The 20107-nt window shown below is 41.4% G+C and overlaps 1 protein-coding gene across 4 annotated transcripts in view; it reads right to left on the reverse strand.

Moving 5' to 3' along the window:
* The window catches only part of LOC128698574 (ataxin-2 homolog), a 38960-nt gene that overhangs the window by 5876 nt on the left and 12977 nt on the right, over nt 1–20107 (reverse strand). For 3 of the 4 annotated variants that reach the window (XM_053790870.2, XM_053790872.2, XM_070103811.1), the window contains exons 3-9: nt 19897–20104; nt 19063–19184; nt 12659–12882; nt 9665–10071; nt 1879–3284; nt 1551–1728; nt 42–211 (exon numbers count right to left, since the gene is read on the reverse strand). In XM_053790870.2, the coding sequence (XP_053646845.2) occupies nt 42–211; nt 1551–1728; nt 1879–3284; nt 9665–10071; nt 12659–12882; nt 19063–19184; nt 19897–20104 (2715 nt within the window). The remainder of the gene's footprint in view (nt 1–41; nt 212–1550; nt 1729–1878; nt 3285–9664; nt 10072–12658; nt 12883–19062; nt 19185–19896; nt 20105–20107) is intronic. The other variant, XM_053790871.2, reaches the window with a different exon arrangement.

The raw sequence follows: 20107 nt of genomic DNA on the forward strand, positions 1-20107 counted from the left end.
TGCAGAAGTTGAAATGATATACTGTATGAAATACTTCTTACCTGGTAATGCTGAGGTGTTTGAGGCAATATATTCTGTGGTATTGGTACAGCAGTGAGGGCCTGTGGCTGGGTATTCATAGGAGCTGGAGCCAGTATGGGCTGACCTGTTGCAGCTGCCACTTGCATTTGTGATGCATACTCAGGACGCTGGCTATTACCCACAGGAACTGCTACAACAAAAAATAAAACATACTGTATATAGACTTATGCAGGGAAAACATCTTGTATTGAATTTTTTTTACCTCAATGGACATCTCCCACCAAGGGAGGGTGACCTAAAAGATGAAACATTCACCATTATTCATTCAATGCCCATTCTGCAATAAGAATGCTGATATCACAATTAGTTTGCTCCCACTTGACTACAACATCCACCCCCTCTTCCTTTACAGCACTCAAGTCCGGCTAACTGGTTTCCCCAAATCCCAACAGAATATTCATTTAAAAACCACTTGTCTCCAGTCACTCCTACCTAAGAATCTCACACAAGCCTGTTGGATGTTCCAGCATTTAACACTCAAAGCCTTCTTTATTCCTTTCCCCAACTTTTCCCTGGGATGAGCTACCTTCTACCTGAGATTTATACACCATTACCCTGTCTCTCTCCATCCTCTGTACATACCCAAATCATCTAGCAACCCATCCTCTGAATTATACCCTTGGTGACCCCCACATCACCACCTTATAATTTCTATGTTATAAATTTTCTGCATAATACTTATGCCACAGATTGCTCTCAACCATGACATGTCCATTGCCTCTAGCCTCCCCCTAGCTGCAATGTTAAAAACCCATGTTTCACACTCACAAAACACTGTTGGTACCACTAAACTCTGGTACATCTTCCTTGCTGCCTTTATGGATTAACTTCTTTGTCTCCACAGATGCCTGAATTCAATGCACCACCTATCCCCCCCCCCCAGTCTTTGACAGACCCATCATATGCCGACCAGTCCGTTTCCAAATACCTGAATATGTTTACTCCTTCAATACTCCATATCTCCAATCTGATGTCCAATCTTTTATGGATTAAATTGTGTTATTCTGATCACCTTGACCTTTGCAATTTTTACTTATGACATAAAAAAGGTGCTAAGCACACAGGTGTCATCCAGCACCACTATATGGAAAGAACATGATTTAAAAAAAAAATAAACTGTTTGACACATCTGTTTACACATCTCAATACACTGCCAGCAGTTAGAAACACTCCAGTGTATATTACATGATGAAACAGCACATGCATGATGAAAAGAACAAAGAGGCACAAAACCATGACTGGAAACACACAAATATCCCACATGCAAAAGAAAGACTTATGATGACATTTCAGTCAGATTTGTCAATGTTCAAAGTCGGACTGAAACATCGTCATAAGCTTCTTTCTCCTGTGTGTGGTTTATTATGAAAGCTATATTAAGCACTGTCCAGGTATAACCTAGACAAAACTCAATTGAGATACATTGTCAAAAGAGGCAAACAACAGAACTGTGCAGTTTTTCTACTTGCCTCTCTTGGGGAATCGCGGTGGCTGCTGTACTGCAAACGACTGTGTATGTGTAGTCAATACCATAGCTTGATGCATTCCTACAGGGGGGCCACCAGGCATTTGCGGTGGCTGATTTGGCGGGATTTGTGGCGTCTGGGGTGTATGCGGGCGAGGGGGTGTGGTTGTGCTTGGCGAACGCTGTTAGAAAAAAATTTCAGTTATGAACTTTCTGAAAAGCAGTGAAAAATAATCAAAAGAAATAACATCATATTAAACCAGTTTAATAAGAACTTGTCTGTGTCATTATATAGATCAAGTAAAAAAAAAAGTACTTGAAATAATACTCACAGGACTAAAAGGCTTTGCATTAGGATTAAATACAAATTCCTTAGCATTAGGGTTAAGTTTAGAGTGAGAAATTGCAGAGGTTATTTTATCAATTTCTTCGAGAGGTTTGCTAATTTCCGTGGCTGGGCTCATCGTCATGGTGGGTGGGTTTTGTGGGTGGTGTGAGGTTTGTGGTGCCGACTGAGGAGGTCCTGGAGGCACTGTTGTTGACACTGGTGGTGTCTGCCTCTGCTGTGGAGGCATGTGCTGAGGAGGAAGATGCTGTTGAGGTATTGGTGATGGCTGCTGTTGCTGTGGTGGTGGTGGCTGCTGTTGCTGTGGTGGGGGTGGGGGTGGTTGCTGCTGTTGCTGGTGTGCCTGCTGGTGTTGGGGTGGTTGGTGTTGGTGAGGCAGCTGTTGCTGGTGTGGTGGCTGCTGCTGGTGCTGTTGCTGCTGCTGGTGCTGTTGCTGCTGTTGGTGTGGCAGCTGCTGCTGGTGTTGCTGTTGCTGGTGTTGTTGTTGTTGCTGGTGTTGCTGCTGCTGGTGTTGCTGCTGCTGGTGTTGCTGGTGAGGGGGCTGTTGCTGATGTGGAGGCTGCTGCTGATGCGGCGGCTGCTGCTGATGCGGTGGCTGCTGCTGATGTGGTGGCTGTTGCTGATGTGGCGGCTGCTGCTGATGTGGCGGCTGCTGCTGATGCGGGGGCTGCTGCTGATGTGACTGCTGCTGCTGATGTGATGGCTGTTGCTGATGCGATGGCTGCTGTTGGTGTGGAGGCTGTTGCTGATGTGGTGGCTGTTGCTGGTGTGGCGGCTGGTGAGGTGGTTGTTGCTGATGTTGCGCCTGTTGCTGGTGTGTCTGCTGCTGTTGCTGCTGCTGGGGTTGTGACTGAGGATGTGGTTGTTGCTGTGGGGTCTGTGACTGTTGTTGTGGTGACTGCTGTGGCTGTGGTGGTTGCTGTGGTGGTGGTTGCTGCTGCTGTGCTTGTTGCTGGGATGGCTGTTGCTGCTGCTGTTGCTGTGGTGGTTGCTGCTGCTGCTGTTGTTGTGGAGCCTGTTGATGATGTACCTGTGGTTTCTTCTCTGCCTGATCAGACAACTTAAAGTCCTCGCCAAATTTTCTCAAATCAGCAAAGTGTTCTTCCTTCATACGGTGCTGTTTACGAGGTTCCCGTTGCTCCCGTGGCTCAGCCTTGCGGTGATCCCCTTGACCTATTGGCGGCATGTGACCCATGTGCTGGCCCTGCTGATGCTGCTGCTGTGGTGGAGGCTTTTGCTGCATAGGCTTTTGTTGTGTTTGAGTAGGATGTGGGCCATCACCGTGAGGAGGCCCGTGGTGTTGTCGGTTGTGCATGTCTAGCTTATTGTTATTACTATTGTGACGACCTTCTCTGCTCGACTCATTCATGGAACCCTCATGACTTCTACGATCTGAAAGATACAAGTTGGAAAACTAAGAGATAGCCACTGAATTTTTCGTTTTCAAAAGCTGCAACCAATTATACGTGGGCGAGGCATCCCGAGACCTCCAAACACGGATTTCAGTGCACCAATAGGCGAGGTGATAAGTACAGTGTCTGGGCTCTGAAGGATGGGTGGGAATGTTACACATTAAAGTGATGGTGCCCGATCAGCTAGTGTCACATTTATGTTGTCCTGCAGGCACCAATAGCCTGCTTAAATGCATGATCACCAGGAAAACCTTTCCTCATAATGAGGTACAAAAGGACAAACTTAAAAATAGTAATAGGTAAGGCATACTTCTGGCCTGCAAACTGATCAACCCTGATCTAGGGCATACATTTGTACATGGACTATACGATGACCAACACTAGTCATGAACATACTTCTGTACGTAGATCACTAGTTAGCTTAAGTTTAATATCCCTATTATGCCCCTATACCCATCCTGTAAGCAGTAGTCAAAAAGATTTTAGGGACACACATTGGGTCCAGGGACTGGGCTACAAACTTTCATTAACTAAGTTAGTGATGATAAACTATTTACTGGTTAACAGTCCCTGGTCTACAATAAAATTCTGTTGCATACACCAATAGTCTAGTCAACTTATCCTAGTCTAGAATATACTTCAGGCCACTAGGTTGGTTCCTAATCCTAATTTTATTTTTTTTAACCCTTTCAGGGTCCGTCCCGTAGATCTACGGCTTTACGTTCAGGGTCCAAACCGTAGATCTACGTCATGAGCTCAGCTCACTCTGATAAACTGCGAGTGGTAAATTTGGGCCTAGATATGAGAGAATACATCTATGTGGTATGTGTGCACCACATAAAACAAATCCTGCAGCACACTGTGTATAATGAGAGAAAAAAAACTGAGACCGTGATTTTCGATTAAAACAGCGAATTTGCAGTGTTTTTTCGTATGTTTTTTATAGTTGTATTTGTGATTTCTTGGTCTCATTTGATAGAATGGAAGACATATCACAGAAATAGAGATAATTTTGATTGGTGTTAGCACTGGAAATGGCTTGAAACTGAGCTCAAAGTGGCGGAAATGTTAAATTTTTGCCGATGTTCAAGAGTAAACAAACGACCTCACACATCTTATACACGCCAGCTGGTGGGTCTAATATACATTCACAAATGTGATGATGATATTTATACAATTATTACAATATTGCATAACAGTAAATCTTCTATTTTTTGGTGTGAATAAAAATTCATTATGTGAATAAAAATTCAAAATGGAATTTATTTGTAAAGCCTCAAAACATAACTAATGAACAGAGGAAATGTTAGTTTAGTGCCAGGAATACCTACATTGTTTATTCTGGACCCTATTTTGAAATTGGAATATTTTGAACTTTGTGTTAAATTGGCCAAATTACCAATTTCCGGTCACTTTATTTTGTAGTTGAAATGGTTGACTTGGCGATTTCTTGTGCTCAATCGATAGAATAGAAGTAATACTAGTGAAATAGCTAAGAATTTGGTCGACTGGAATAATGTAATTGGCCTAAAATGGGAGTCAAAGTCGGCAAAATCGCCGATTCGTAAATATCGCTGACACATCAAAATTCACGAGAGCATAATTTCATTAATTTTCCATCAAATTTCGTACTTTTTGTTTTATTACCTTCACAAAAAGATTCTCTACCGTTTCATAAGAAAAAATGACAATTTTTTTTTTCTAAATTCTTGGACACTGGGGCACCACTTCAGATTTTGGCCTTGGACCCTGAAAGGGTTAAAGATGCTGGCTGTCTCCCACCAAAAGAGTGACCCCCCCCCCCCAAAAAAAAATCTTTCACCATCATTCACACTATCACAGTCTTTGCAGAGGCATACAGATACAACAGTCTAGCTGTTACTCTAAAAAGCAAATATCCCAAACCCGTCCTTCAAAGTGTAGACACTGTACTTCCCACCTCCAGGACTCAAGTCTGGATAACCAGTTTCCCTGAATCCCTTCACAAAATGTTACCCTGCTAACACCAATATATTATGCTTTCTTCCATGGAGAAGTGGAGAAGAATCTTTCCTCCATAAGCCATGCATATCGTAAGAGGTGGCTAATATGCCAGGTAGAAAGAAAAACTTTTGTTAATTTTTTGGGGGGTCACCCTGCCTCAGTGGCTAACCGGTTTCCCTAAATCCCTTCACTAAACAATACCCTGCTCACACTCCAACAGCTCGGCAGGTCCCAAAAACCATTCATCTCCATTCACTCCCAAGACTAACACACACACTAACACACACACACACACTAACACTAACACACACACACTAAAACACACAAACACACACATTAAAACACACAAACACACACTAAAATACATACACTAAAACACACAAACACACACAAACACACACAATAGACGAGGTGGACAAAGACGGGATGTTCCAGAGATGGGACACAAGACACAAGAGGTCACAATTGGAAGTTGAAGACTCAGATGAATCAAAGGGATGTTAGGAAGTATTTCTTCAGTCATAGAGTAGTCAAGCTGTGGAATAGCCTAGAAAGTGAAGTAGTGGAGGCAGGAACCATACATAGTTTTAAGGCGAGGTATGATAAAGCTCATGGAGCAGGGAGAGAGAGGACCTAGTAGAAATCAGTGAAGAGGCAGGGCCAGGAGCTATGACTTGACCCCTGCAACCACAAATAGGTGAGTACACACACACACACAAACACACACATACACATACACACACACACACACATATACACACACACATACACATATACACACATATACACCTGGAAAGAAACAAGTGTATAATTGACAACCAGCACGGTTTCAGGGAAGGAAAATCCTGTGTCACAAACCTACTAGAGTTTTATGACAAGGTGACAGAAGTAAGACAAGAGAGAGAGGGGTGGATCGACTGCGTATTTTTGGACTGCAAGAAGGCTTTCGACACAGTTCCTCACAAGAGGTTACTGCAAAAGCTAGAGGACCAGGCACACATAACAGGAAAGGCACTGCAATGGATCAGAGAATATCTGACAGGGAGGAAACAACGAGTCATGGTACGCGACGAGGTGTCAGAGTGGGCGCCTGTGACAAGCGGGGTTCCACAGGGGTCAGTCCTAGGACCTGTGCTGTTCTTGGTATACGTGAACGACATAACGGAAGGGATAGACTCAGAAGTGTCCTTGTTTGCAGACGATGTGAAGTTAATGAGAAGAATCGAATCGGACGAGGATCAGGCAGGACTACAAAGAGATCTGGACAGGCTACAAGCCTGGTCCAGCAACTGGCTCCTTGAATTTAACCCTGCCAAATGCAAAGTCATGAAGATTGGGGAAGGGCAAAGAAGACCGCAGACACAATATAGTTTAGATGGCCAAAGACTGCAAACCTCACTAAAGGAAAAAGATCTGGGGGTGAGTATAACACCGAGCATATCTCCTGAGGCGCACATCAATCAGATAACTGCTGCAGCATACGGGCGCCTGGCAAACCTACGGATAGCATTCCGATACCTCAGTAAGGATTCGTTTAAGACTCTGTACACCATCTACGTCAGGCCCATACTGGAGTATGCAGCACCAGTTTGGAATCCACACCTAGTCAAGCACGTCAAGAAATTAGAGAAAGTGCAAAGGTTTGCAACAAGACTAGTCCCAGAGCTACGGGGATTGTCCTATGAAGAAAGGTTGAGGGAAATCGGCCTGACGACACTGGAGGCCAGGAGGGTCAGGGGAGACATGATAACGACATATAAAATACTGCGCGGAATAGACGAGGTGGACAAAGACGGGATGTTCCAGAGATGGGACACAGACACAAGAGGTCACAATTGGAAGTTGAAGACTCAGATGAATCAAAGGGATGTTAGGAAGTATTTCTTCAGTCATAGAGTAGTCAGGCCATGGAATAGCCTAGAAAGTGATGTGGTGGAGGCAGGAACCATACATAGTTTTAAGGCGAGGTATGATAGAGCTCATGGGGCAGGGAGAGAGAGGACCTAGTAGCAATCAGCGAAGAGGCGGGGCCAGGAGCTGTGACTCGACCCCTGCAACCACAAATAGGTGAGTACAAATAGGTGAGTACACACATATCCAGACACACACATATATATACACACACACATACACACTCACATATATACACACACACACATATATACACACACACACATATATACACACACACACATATATATACACACACACACACACACATATATACACACACACACACATACACACAGTCATATACACACACACACATATACACACACACACACACACACACACACACATACACACACATATACACACACACACACATATGATACTGTGCTTATGGGAGATTCTAAAGAAAAATTACAAAGGTTAGTGGATGAGTTTGAGAATGTGTGTAAAGGTAGAAAGTTGAAAGTGAACATAGAAAAGAGTAAGGTGATGAGGGTATCAAATGATTTAGATAAAGAAAAATTGGATATCAAATTGGGGAGGAGGAGTATGGAAGAAGTGAATGTTTTCAGATACTTGGAAGTTGACGTGTCGGCAGATGGATTTATGAAGGATGAGGTTAATCATAGAATTGATGAGGGAAAAAAGGTGAGTGGTGCGTTGAGGTATATGTGGAGTCAAAAAACGTTATCTATGGAGGCAAAGAAGGGAATGTATGAAAGTATAGTAGTACCAACACTCTTATATGGATGTGAAGCTTGGGTGGTAAATGCAGCAGCGAGGAGACGGTTGGAGGCAGTGGAGATGTCCTGTCTAAGGGCAATGTGTGGTGTAAATATTATGCAGAAAATTCGGAGTGTGGAAATTAGGAGAAGGTGTGGAGTTAATAGAAGCATTAGTCAGAGGGCAGAAGAGGGGTTGTTGAGGTGGTTTGGTCATTTAGAGAGAATGGATCAAAGTAGAATGACATGGAAAGCATATAAATCTATAGGGGAAGGAAAGAGGGGTAGGGGTCGTCCTCGAAAGGGTTGGAAAGAGGGGGTAAAGGAGGTTTTGTGGGCGAGGGGCTTGGACTTCCAGCAAGCGTGCATGAGCGTGTTAGATAGGAGTGAATGGAGACGAATGATACTTGGGACCTGACGATCTGTTGGAGTGTGAGCAGGGTAATATTTAGTGAAGGGATTCAGGGAAACCGGTTATTTTCATATAGTCGGACTTGAGTCCTGGAAATGGGAAGTACAATGCCTGCACTTTAAAGGAGGAGTTTGGGATATTGGCAGTTTGGAGGGATGTGTTGTGTATCTTTATACGTATATGCTTCTAAGCTGTTGTATTCTGAGCACCTCTGCAAAAGCAGTGATAATGTGTGTGGTGAAAGTGTTGAATGATGATGAAAGTATTTTCTTTTTGGGGATTTTCTTTCTTTTTTGGGTCACCCTGCCTCGGTGGGAGACGGCCGACTTGTTGAAAAGAAAAAAAAAAAAATATATATACACACACACACACTAACACACACACACACTAAAACACACACACACTAAAACACACAAACACACACACTAAAACACAAACACACACACATACACACACACACATACTAACACACATACACTAAAACACACACACTAAAACACACACACACTAAAACACACACACACACACACACACACACACACACACACACACTTGCTGGAAGTCCAAGCCCCTCACCCACAAAACCTCCTTTACCCCTCCCTCTAACCTTTTCAACAACAACCCCTACCCCTCCTTCCTTCCCCTATGGATTTATACACTCTCCAAGTCAATCTACTTGGATCCATTCTCTCTAAATGACCAAATGACCTCAATAACCACTTTTCAGCCATCTGACTAATACTTTTAGTAACTCAACACCTCCTAACTTCCACACTCCGAATTCTCTGCATAATATTTACACCACACATTGCCCTTAGACAGGACATCTCCACTGCCTCCAGTCGCTTTTAAAAGTAAATTTTATCTCTCACATACAAGGTAGAAAGAAGTTCAAAAGCTGTTACAGTAAATTAATATAAATGTGGAACAGTACTTTATGCACCCCTCTAAACACACTAACTCTCACTCCTCCTGTCTGGTCCTTATATCATTATTATTATAATCAAAACTAAGTGCTAAACCACCAGGGTCATACAGCGCAGCTACTATACATGAAAATGGCCACCCGAACGTATAAGACCACCTACCTGGACAGAAGGTTACCACCTTGTGTTTTTGTGGGAACCAATATTTTCAGAATTTTCTATCCTTATTCTGACCTAGTGCATACATTTCACCAACCCTTTTTATATCTGAATCTCTACTTTCAATTAAAATTTTATATGCTTATGTATACCATACAAACTAGGTAATTTAAGTCCATCAACAGATTCCCTACCACTAACTTACCATAGGACCCTTTGGCATCACCATTAACTTTGGTATCTGGATTATGAGTGTGGTGGGCACCCTGGGAGTTGTTGCGATGTAGGGGAGGATGGGAAGCCGGGGAGGGGGTGTGGGGTGACGGAAGTGACGGTTGTTGTTGGGGAGGATACGTCGGAGAGGCTCCAGCAAGGCCTCCAACAGGACTGTGGCTCGCTGAACTAGCTTGTGGAGGAGCTGGGTATGAGGGAGAGGTGGAGGCTGCTGGGTTAGATCCTCCATGACTATTGTATCTTGGCCCCATGGGTGGCGGTGTTGAGCGCTGTAACTTGCCGCCATTCTTGGTTTTATTTCTCAGCATGGGTGGTATATATTTGCCTCCTGCCATTCCTCCTGCTGCTTGCTCCCCAGGTCTCAGCACTGCTGAGTATCTGTAACATTAATAGATGTGAAATACCCAACCTTTGGCAATACAATCAAATACGTAAAATAAGTTCACCATATAAGGCAGTGCGATGGTGTTTTCAGAGAACATTTAGAAACCCCTACAAAAATGGACAACACATGTGGTTACTGAAAATGGAGGTGACAGGACTCAAATTATGTAGAACACCCTGGTAAGCGCATCAACTGGTTTTAATCACAACCACAATTTTTGAAGGGGTGGACTGGTAAGGTATCAGAAATTCTCGGTCAGATGACCAAAAGCTCCAGCTCCAGGTCATAACATGACTAACATTCATGTCAAGAAACACCTGTCCCGTTTCCTGACAAACCTTACCTAACCTAACACTGCCGAGTGATGCTTGGATGCAAGTCTATTGCAAGACATCACACCTATGTAAAAACTGATGTATTTCCTGGATAGAAAGAGTTTACTCTTTCAACCAAATTACAATTTAATATGTTGATAAAAATACAAAGGAGGAGTTTGGGATACTGACAGCTTGGAGGGACGTCTAAGCTGTTGTATCTGAGCGCCTCTGCAGACAGTAGTTATGTATGAGTGATGGTGAAAGTGTTGAATGATGACGAAAGTTATTTTTCTTTCTTTCTTTTTGGGTCACCCTACCTCAGTGGGAAATGGCCATGTTAAAAAAAAAAAAAAAAAAAAAATGCAAAGCATGCCTTTATTTATAATGTTACTCAGGACTGAGCTATATCAAGTCACTTGAAAAAAAGATCAATGACCAGTGAAAAGTTGTACACGAATAGGAATGTTAAAACCGACAGATTGTGGGAATAGAGAGATGCACCTCGTCTTCTGTGTATAGTTTACAGTCTTCACAGTATGTCCTAGTACTGTATTGATAAAGCCGCTGGATAATGAAACATCTACAACTAAAGACACCCATTCATGTACAACATGAAGACATTTATTGGACAAGTTACATCACTTGTGGGTTTATCAGTCCTCAAGTGATGAAAATAAAGGTAGGGAAGTTTTCATTGTATTTATGAATTCAGAAAATGTATATGATACAGTGGATAGGGGAGCAATGTGGCAGATTTTGCAAGTAGTATATGGAAAAGGTAGCAAGTTACTAAATGCTGTAAAGAGTTTTTATGATAGTGAGGCTCAGGTTATTATGTATAGAAGAGAGGGAGACTACTTCCCGGTAAAAGTAGGTCTTAGACAGTGATGTGTAATGCCATAATGGTTGTTTAATATATTTATAGATGGGGTTGTAAAAGTAAATGCTAGAGTGTTGGGGAGAGGGGTGGGATTAAATTATGGGGAATCAAATACAAAATGGGAGTTGACACAGTTACTTTTTGCTGATGATATTGTGCTTGTGGGAGATTCTAAAGAAAAGTGGCAAAGATTCGTGAACAAATTTGGGAGGGTGTGTAAAGGTAGAAAGTTGAAAGTGAACATAGATAAGAGTAAGGTGATGAGGGTATCAAATGATTTAGATAAAGAAAAATTGGATATCAAACTGGAGAGGAGGAGTATGGAAGAAGTGAATGTTATCAGATATTTGGGAGTCGATATGTCAGCAGATGGGTTTATGAAGGATGAGGTTAACCATAGAATCGATGAGGGAAAAAATCCGAGTGGTGCGTTGAGGTATATGTGGAGACAATCAAAAGTTATCAATGGAGGCAAAGAAGGAAATGTATGAAAGTATAGTGGTACCAACTCTCTTATATGGGCGTGAAGCTTGGGTTGTAAATGCTGCAGCGAGGAGGCGGTTGGAGGCAGTGGAGACGTCCTATCTAAGGGCAATGTGTGGTGTAAATATTATGCAGAGAATTTGAAGTGTGGAAATTAGGAGATGGTGTGGAGTTAATAAAAGTATTAGTCAGAAGGCTGAAGACAGGTTGTTGAGGTGGTTTGGTCATTTAGAGAGAATGGATCAAAGTAGAATGACATGGAGAGCGCATAAATCTGTAGGGGAAGGCAGGCAGGGTAGGGGTCGTCCTCGAAAAGGTTGGAGGGAGGGGGTAAAGAAAGTTTTGTGGGCGAGGGGCTTGGACTTCCAGCAAGCGTGCATGAACGTGTTAGATAGGAGTGAATGGAGACCAATGGTTTTTGGGACCTGATGAGCTGTTGGAGTGTGAGCAGGGTAATATTTAGTGAAGGGATTCAGGGAAACCGGTTATTTTTATATAGCTGGACTCGAGTTCTGGAAATGGGAAGTACAATGCCTGCACTTTAAAGGAGGGGTTTGGGATATTGGCAGTTTGGAGGGATGTGTAATAGGATGGTATATATATAACTGGGGCCCTGATATTATATTCTATATGGATTTTATATTATTTCAGGTAAATTTTTATATTGTATCTTTATATATGCTTCTAATCTATTGTATCTGGGTGCCTCTACAAAAACAGTGATTATGTATGAGTGAGGTGAATGTGTTGAATGATGACGAAAGTATTATCGTTTCAGGGATTTTCTTTCTTTTTGTGTCACCCTGCCTAGGTGGGAGACGGCCGACTTGTTATATATATAAAAAAAAAAAAAACTAACATTAGTCTACCTTTCTACAAGTATTAAAATTTGCCACTTACTTGTCTTCTTCGTCTCCATTTTCTAACTCAGATTGCGCATTAGACGAAGGAGATTTCAAAATTTCTGCTGCGATTCTCGAAGCTTTTTCCTCCCGTTCTCTATATTCTGCCGTATTACGTTTGTTAAGAGGGGTTGTGTAGCCCTCCATCTCTGGAGTGTATGAAGTGGTTACTCCGTATTTTTCTTCATTCTTACGAAACATATCATCTACGTCCCAGCCATTCTGCGTGAAAAGAAGTACAAACTAGTAAATAAAGATACAGAAAGAACAAAATGGCGCAATACAGTGTGGAACAACACACAAATAAACTGCACATACAAGAGAGGAGCTTATGATGACTTTTGATCTGACTTGGACCATTGATAAGTCTCACTCTGTCAATGGCCCAAGTCGGACCAAAATGCGGTCACAAGATTGTTTCTCCTGTGTGTGGGTTGTATGTGTATGGAAGAGTACAGTTTCTAGAATGCGTAGATAAGTACTCACCATTTCAGCTCTTGGGTCTCGCCTCTAAATCTTCAATGAACTGGCATGTGGTGAGGGTTAATTTTTTTTTTTTTGGTAGAATTCATGTCGAGGCATGTACAATTTTTTAACTAGGAGGGTTAGCCGCAGCGCATCTTCGGTAATGCTCTATTACTGTCATATACCCATAGAATAAATCTTCTGTGCATGTGGCAAGATTTTGGAGGAAAAAACAATATTAACCCTTTGAGGGTTTCGGCCGTACGAGTACGGCTTACGACCCAGGGTTTTTGACGTACTAGTATGCCTAAATTCTAACGCCCTCAAATCTAGTGGGAGAAAGCTGGTAGGCATACATATGCAGTATAAAAAAAATCCTGCAGTACACAGTGCATAATGAGAAAAAAAAAATTTGACCGTGTTTTTGGAATAAAACAGCGACTTTGCACTGTATTTTCGCATGGTATTTATTGTTGTATTCTAGTTTTCTTGGTCTCATTTTATAGAATGGAAGACATATTACAGAAATTGAGATGATTGTGACTGGTTTTACAATGAAAAGTACCTTGAAATTGTGCTGAAAGTAGCAGAAATGTTCGATTTTTACCAAAGTTCAAAAGTAAACAAATCATGCCAAGCGTCCAATACACGTCAACTGGCGAGTCTAATATTCTTTCACAAGTGCGCTGGTATTATTTATACCATTTCTACACTAATGCAGCAGTCTGTATAACAGTAAATCTTCTATTTTTTGTAAGAATAAAAATTGAAAGTGGAAAGCCAAAGAAATATAAGAGGGGCCTGGGGATGTAACTAACTAACAGAGGAAATGTTATTTTAGTGCCAGGAATGTCTTTCTTGTTTATTCCGGACCCTATTTGGAAATTGGCATCTTTTGAAATTTGTGTAAAAGTGGCAAAATTGCTAAATTCTGACCACTGTATTGGATAGTTGAAATCAGTAAATGGGTGGTTTCTTGTACTCAATAGAAAAAAATGGAGTTCTAGAGAAATAGTTATGATTTTTGTCGACTAGTACACTGGAATTGGCGGAAAATAGGGCTCAAAGTGGGCAAAATCACCGATGCGTAAACATCATTGAGACCGCTAACTTCGCGAGAGCATAATTCCGTAAGTTTTCCATCAAATTTCATACTTTTGGTGTCATTATGATCGGGAAAAGATTCTCTATCTTTTCATAAGAAAAAAACATTTTTTTTTTTAAATTTGGCCGACCCTGAGAACAAGTCTCGGAGAGGCCCTGTCGACCCTCAAAGGGCTAAGGAATTAAAAAGGGAATTTTTATAAAATGCTTAAAACTAAAATAACACTTATAGTTTTATGGTGTGCTGAAATTGGCAAAAAATTATCAATTTGGACTATAACACTGTCATAGAGGTTTCAGTGTCATAAGTGTGGGTTATTTGTGAATTGTTCCAGCCAAGGTACTGTGACTATTCCTGTACTGATATTCATAACAGTAGGAAAACAGATTTGGGAATGGGAAATCCAACAAATTCATTTAGAATGAAATACTGTGGTTAGTGTTCAGTTTAGGAATCCTAAGTCAAACCAAAAGAAAAAGGGAATTAGAAAAAAGTGAATACGTACTAATTAAATTTATTCTAGGACTGTCCATCAATAAAAATGCCAGACAACTGAATTCTGTAAATCAGAAACCCTGTGAATTTCAGGGTCAAATGGCGGTGTTCCTCAATTATCCTATTAATATCTTCTACGTTCTCATTTCTCGTGTTAACGGCGCCGTTTACAAATCGGCGATTTCGCCCGCTTTGAGGCCTACTTTTGGCTAATTCCATTGTTCCAGTCGCCCAAACTCATAGCTATTTCTTTAGAACTCCATTTTTTCTATCGATTGAGTACAAGAAACTGCCCATTTACCGATTTCAACTACCTAATAATGTGGTCAGAAATTTGCAATTTGGCCAATTTCACGAAAACTAAAAAATACGACAATTTCAAAATAAGGTCCAGAATGAACAATGCAGACATTCCTGGCTCTAAAATAACATTTTCTTTGCTCATCAGTCGTGTTTCCAGGCCCCTCTGATATTACTCTTGCTTTCTATTTTGAATTTTTATTCAAACAAAAAATTGAAGACTTACTATTATGCAGACTACTGCAATACTGTAATAATTGTATAAATAACATCAACCCATTCATGACTGCATATTAGAATGGCTAGTTGGACATTTACTGGAAAATGGCATCATTTGCTTCCTTTTGAACATTGGCAAAAATCAAACATTTCCCCTACTTTGAGCTCCATTTCTAGGTTCTTTTTATAGTAAAATCAATCAAAATCATCTCTATTTCTATAATATGTCTTCTATTCTATCAAATGAGACCAACAAAACGAGAATACAACCATAAATACTATACGAAAATAGACCACAAAGTCGGCATTTTAATTAAAAAAAACGGTCAGTTTTTTTTTCTCATTATGCACTGCGTGCTCCAGGATTTTTTTTATATGGTGCACACTGACCACACAGACCCATTCTCTCACATGTAGGCCTACCAGCTTTCTCCTGCTTGATTTGAAGCCGCTAGAATTTATTAGTATATATACGTCAAACACGGTACCTCGTAAGACGTATATATACGGCCGTGACAGTCAAAGGGTTAAAGGTTCTTTAACCCTTTTAGGGTTGGTCCCGTAGTTCTACATCAAGACCTCAGCTCCTCAAATTTCGTATTTCTGGTTTCATTACCTACAGAAAAAGATTCTCTATCATATCGCAAGATTTTTTTTTTTTTAATTCTTCACTCCTGAGAGAAAGTTTCAAATTAGGGGTTCCGACCCTCAAAGGGTTAACTGTAGTAATATTTAACAAAAGAATGTACAGTGGACCCCCGGTTAACGATATTTTTTCACTCCAGAAGTATGTTCAGGTGCCAGTACTGACCGAATTTGTTCCCATAAGGAATATTGTGAAGTAGATTAGTCCATTTCAGACCCCCAAACATACAAGTACAAACGTACTTACATAAATACACTTACATAATTGGTCGCATTCGGAGGTAATCGTTATGCCCACTGTAGTTACTCTGTGTACTATGTAAATTTTTTCATCTTTCTATTTCTGTTCAAATTCCTGCAATATTTGCAGAGTACAGGCTTCCCTTATAATCAGTGCTTTTGGGACTATGTATTGCTATATAGTCAAGAAAGAAAACTATTTCAATTATTTTTTCTAGTTCTTTAACCTTATAAATACAGTGGACCCCCAGTTAACGATATTTTTTCATTCCAGAAGTATGTTCAGGTGCCAGTACTGACCGAATTTGTTCCCATAAGGAATATTGTGAAGTAGATTAGTCCATTTCAGACCCCCAAACATACACGTACAAACGCACTTACATAATTGGTCGCATTGGGAGGTGATCGTTAAGCGGGGGTCCACTGTATTGAGATTTTTTTTCATCTTCTTTTGATAAAATTTTGTCTACGAATTATGGACTTGATACCCTCAAAGCCTCTGCCTATTTTGACACTTTCTCCTTTCTTAACATTTTGTAAATGTTAGTAGCAAGAGATATTTTAATCCCAGCTTTGCTTGTTCTTGATCATACTGCTGTCTACCTTTAGTGATCTTATTGCTCTCTACCTTTATGATCATACCACTGTCTACCTTTAGTGATCACACCAAGTTGTTTTTCTTCCAATGCCAGACAATATACTCTGGCACCTTTTCATCATAACAATACATTGCCAGTTTTCTCTCTAGTATCCTTCAGTAACTTGTTCATACATGTTGTAGTCACTGAATCAGTCTCAATTTCTACACAATAATTAAATTACTTTTATATAACTCCATCTTTGTTTTATGTAATTAAAATGCTATTATCTATTTTTATGATTCTCTTTATTCATTGTTTATTGACTTATCTGGTTACTTATGTTCATAGGCATTCATTATTTTTGAATTTCTCATTTTGATGTGTCCTAATCATTTTTTTATAAATCCTTGCAAGTTCAATTGTTTATTCTCAATTCACAGGATTTATGCCTGGTCTCGGCACTTTAGTCCTTGTGTCTTCCATATTATAGTAATGACAAGGCCATTTCAAATTTGTCTGACACTCATTTTTTCACACACAATCTTGTTTCTAATGGTAATCGTACCAGAAGATATAAAAAACACTGCTGGAGCAAGTGCAGAAGTCTTCAAGAGAAAACTGTACAAGTATCTTCACCAGGTGCCAGATCAACTAGGCTGTGATGGCTAAATAAGCCAGTGGGCCACCAGCAGCAACAACCTGGTTGACCAGACCAGCATCTGATGAGCCTAGCCCATGGCCGGGCTCAGAGAGTAGTAAGCCTCTCGAAACTCATCAAAGGTATAAGCAAAGAGTGGCTGCTATACCAGCAGGAAGATTTCTGTAAAGTAAAAGGACACAAGTGCAACTAATGTGACATTTTATTGTGGCAACGTTTCGCTCTCCAGGAGCTTGACAAAGCTCCTGGAGAGTGAAACGTTGCCACAATAAAATGTCACATTAGTTGCACTTGTATCCTTTTACTTTACATATTGTCAGTAATTCTACCAACATTATTAGGAAGATTTCTGAAAAATTGCAGCATCGTTTTTACCAATGTCTGAACACTTGAAAAATTTTAATGCTCAAGGAGGAAAATACACTGGAAGAGATGATCTTGGGTTATGTTCACAAGATAATCTGCACAGCAATGCTGAATAAGAGGTGCACAGCAACACTGAATAAGAGGTGCACAGCAACACTGAATAAGAGGTGCACTTCAATGCTGAATAAGAGGTGCACAGCAGTGCTGAATACGAGGTGCACAGGAGCGCTGAATACGAGGTGCACAGCAGCGCTGAATAAGAGGTGCACAGCAGCGCTGAATAAGAGGTGCACAGCAGCGCTGAATAAGAGGTGCACAGCAACACTGAATAAGATGTGCACTTCAACGCTGAATACGAGGTGCACAGCAGTGCTGAATACGAGGTGCACAGCAGCGCTGAATACGAGGTGCACAGCAGCGCTGAATACGAGGTGCACAGCAGCGCTGAATACGAGGTGCACAGCAGCGCTGAATACGAGGTGCACAGCAGCGCTGAATACGAGGTGCACAGCAGTGCTGAATACGAGGTGCACAGCAGCGCTGAATACGAGGTGCACAGCAGCGCTGAATACGAGGTGCACAGCAGCGCTGAATACGAGGTGCACAGCAGCGCTGAATAAGAGGTGCACAGCAGCGCTGAATAAGAGGTGCACAGCAACACTGAATAAGATGTGCACAGCAACACTGAATAAGATGTGCACAGCAACACTGAATAAGATGTGCACAGCAACACTGAATAAGATGTGCACAGCAACACTGAATAAGAGGTGCACAGCAACACTGAATAAGAGGTGCACAGCAACACTGAATAAGAGGTGCACAGCAACACTGAATAAGATGTGCACAGCAACACTGAAAAAGAGGTACACACCAATGCTGAATAAGAGGTGCACAGCAACGTTGAATAAGAGGTGCACAGCAACGCTGAATAAGAGGTGCACAGCAACGTTGAATAAGAGGTGCACAGCAACGTTGAATAAGAGGTGCACAGCAACGTTGAATAAGAGGTGCACAGCAACGTTGAATAAGAGGTGCACAGCAACGTTGAATAAGAGGTGCACAGCAACGTTGAATAAGTGCACAGCAATGTTGAATAAGAAGTGCACAGCAACGATGAATAAGAGGTGCCCAGCAACGGTGAATGAGAAGTGCACAGCAACGTTGAATAAGAGGTGCACAGCAACGGTGAATGAGAAGTGCACAGCAACATTGAATAAGAGGTGCACAGCAACGGTGAATGAGAAGTGCACAGCAATGTTGAATAAAAAGTGCATACACATGAAAAATGACAAGACCACAATTGAGAAAAATGAATACATGCCACTTACTGAACTTTCTTCTCCTAGTACTAAACTATCTTCTGATGCAGGATCTCCTTGCCAGGGTTCTAATGCTTTCTCTACTACTTGCCCATTATAACGACTGATAACTTGATCTACGGCGAACCCTTCTGTAACGATAAACATAACATTAAACACAAGCTATTATTAACACACACACACACACAGTTGTTGTATGTTCACTCCTTCCACAGTCAAGTCACAGTCAGTCAAGTCACAGTCAGTCAAGTCACAGTCAGTCACGTCACAGTCACGTCACAGTCAGTCACGTCACGTCACAGTCACGTCACGTCACAGTCACGTCACGTCACAGTCAGTCACGTCACAGTCAGTCACGTCACAGTCAGTCACGTCACAGTCAGTCACGTCACAGTCAGTCACGTCACAGTCAGTCAAGTCACAGTCAGTCAAGTCACAGTCAGTCAAGTCACAGTCAGTCAAGTCACAGTCAGTCAAGTCACAGTCAGTCAAGTCACAGTCAGTCAAGTCACAGTCAGTCACGTCACAGTCAGTCACGTCACAGTCAGTCACGTCACAGTCAGTCACGTCACAGTCAGTCAAGTCACAGTCAGTCAAGTCACAGTCAGTCAAGTCACAGTCAGTCAAGTCACAGTCAGTCAAGTCACAGTCAGTCAAGTCACAGTCATAAACAGAAAAAGCTATAAAACATTATAAAAAAATATCTCTTAACAAACAGTTCAGGAAAATGAGCTTCACCAAAAGATCTCACCAGCAATTAATAAGTTCAAAAATAATTTCCAGAAATAAAAAAAAAAAAAGAAAAGAAAATTTCCACAGAAAGGAAGACTAAAATAAACTAACCTCTTGTTGCGTATTCTAGATCAACATTGGCGACCTTAATAGTAACGATATCAGCTGCCGTGAAGATTATCTTCCGCTTAATAGTCTCTGGGTTGATAATTGCAGTCTCCCCCCGTGGCACTGGGTGAGCCATATCTAACACCAAATCAAAGTTGGAACTAAAGGTCGTGAAGACGCCTTCAATTACATCATTCGTCTTTGTTTGAATCTA

This window comes from Cherax quadricarinatus, chromosome 88, assembly GCF_038502225.1.
Source record: "Cherax quadricarinatus isolate ZL_2023a chromosome 88, ASM3850222v1, whole genome shotgun sequence".
NCBI classification, from domain to species: domain Eukaryota; kingdom Metazoa; phylum Arthropoda; class Malacostraca; order Decapoda; family Parastacidae; genus Cherax; species Cherax quadricarinatus.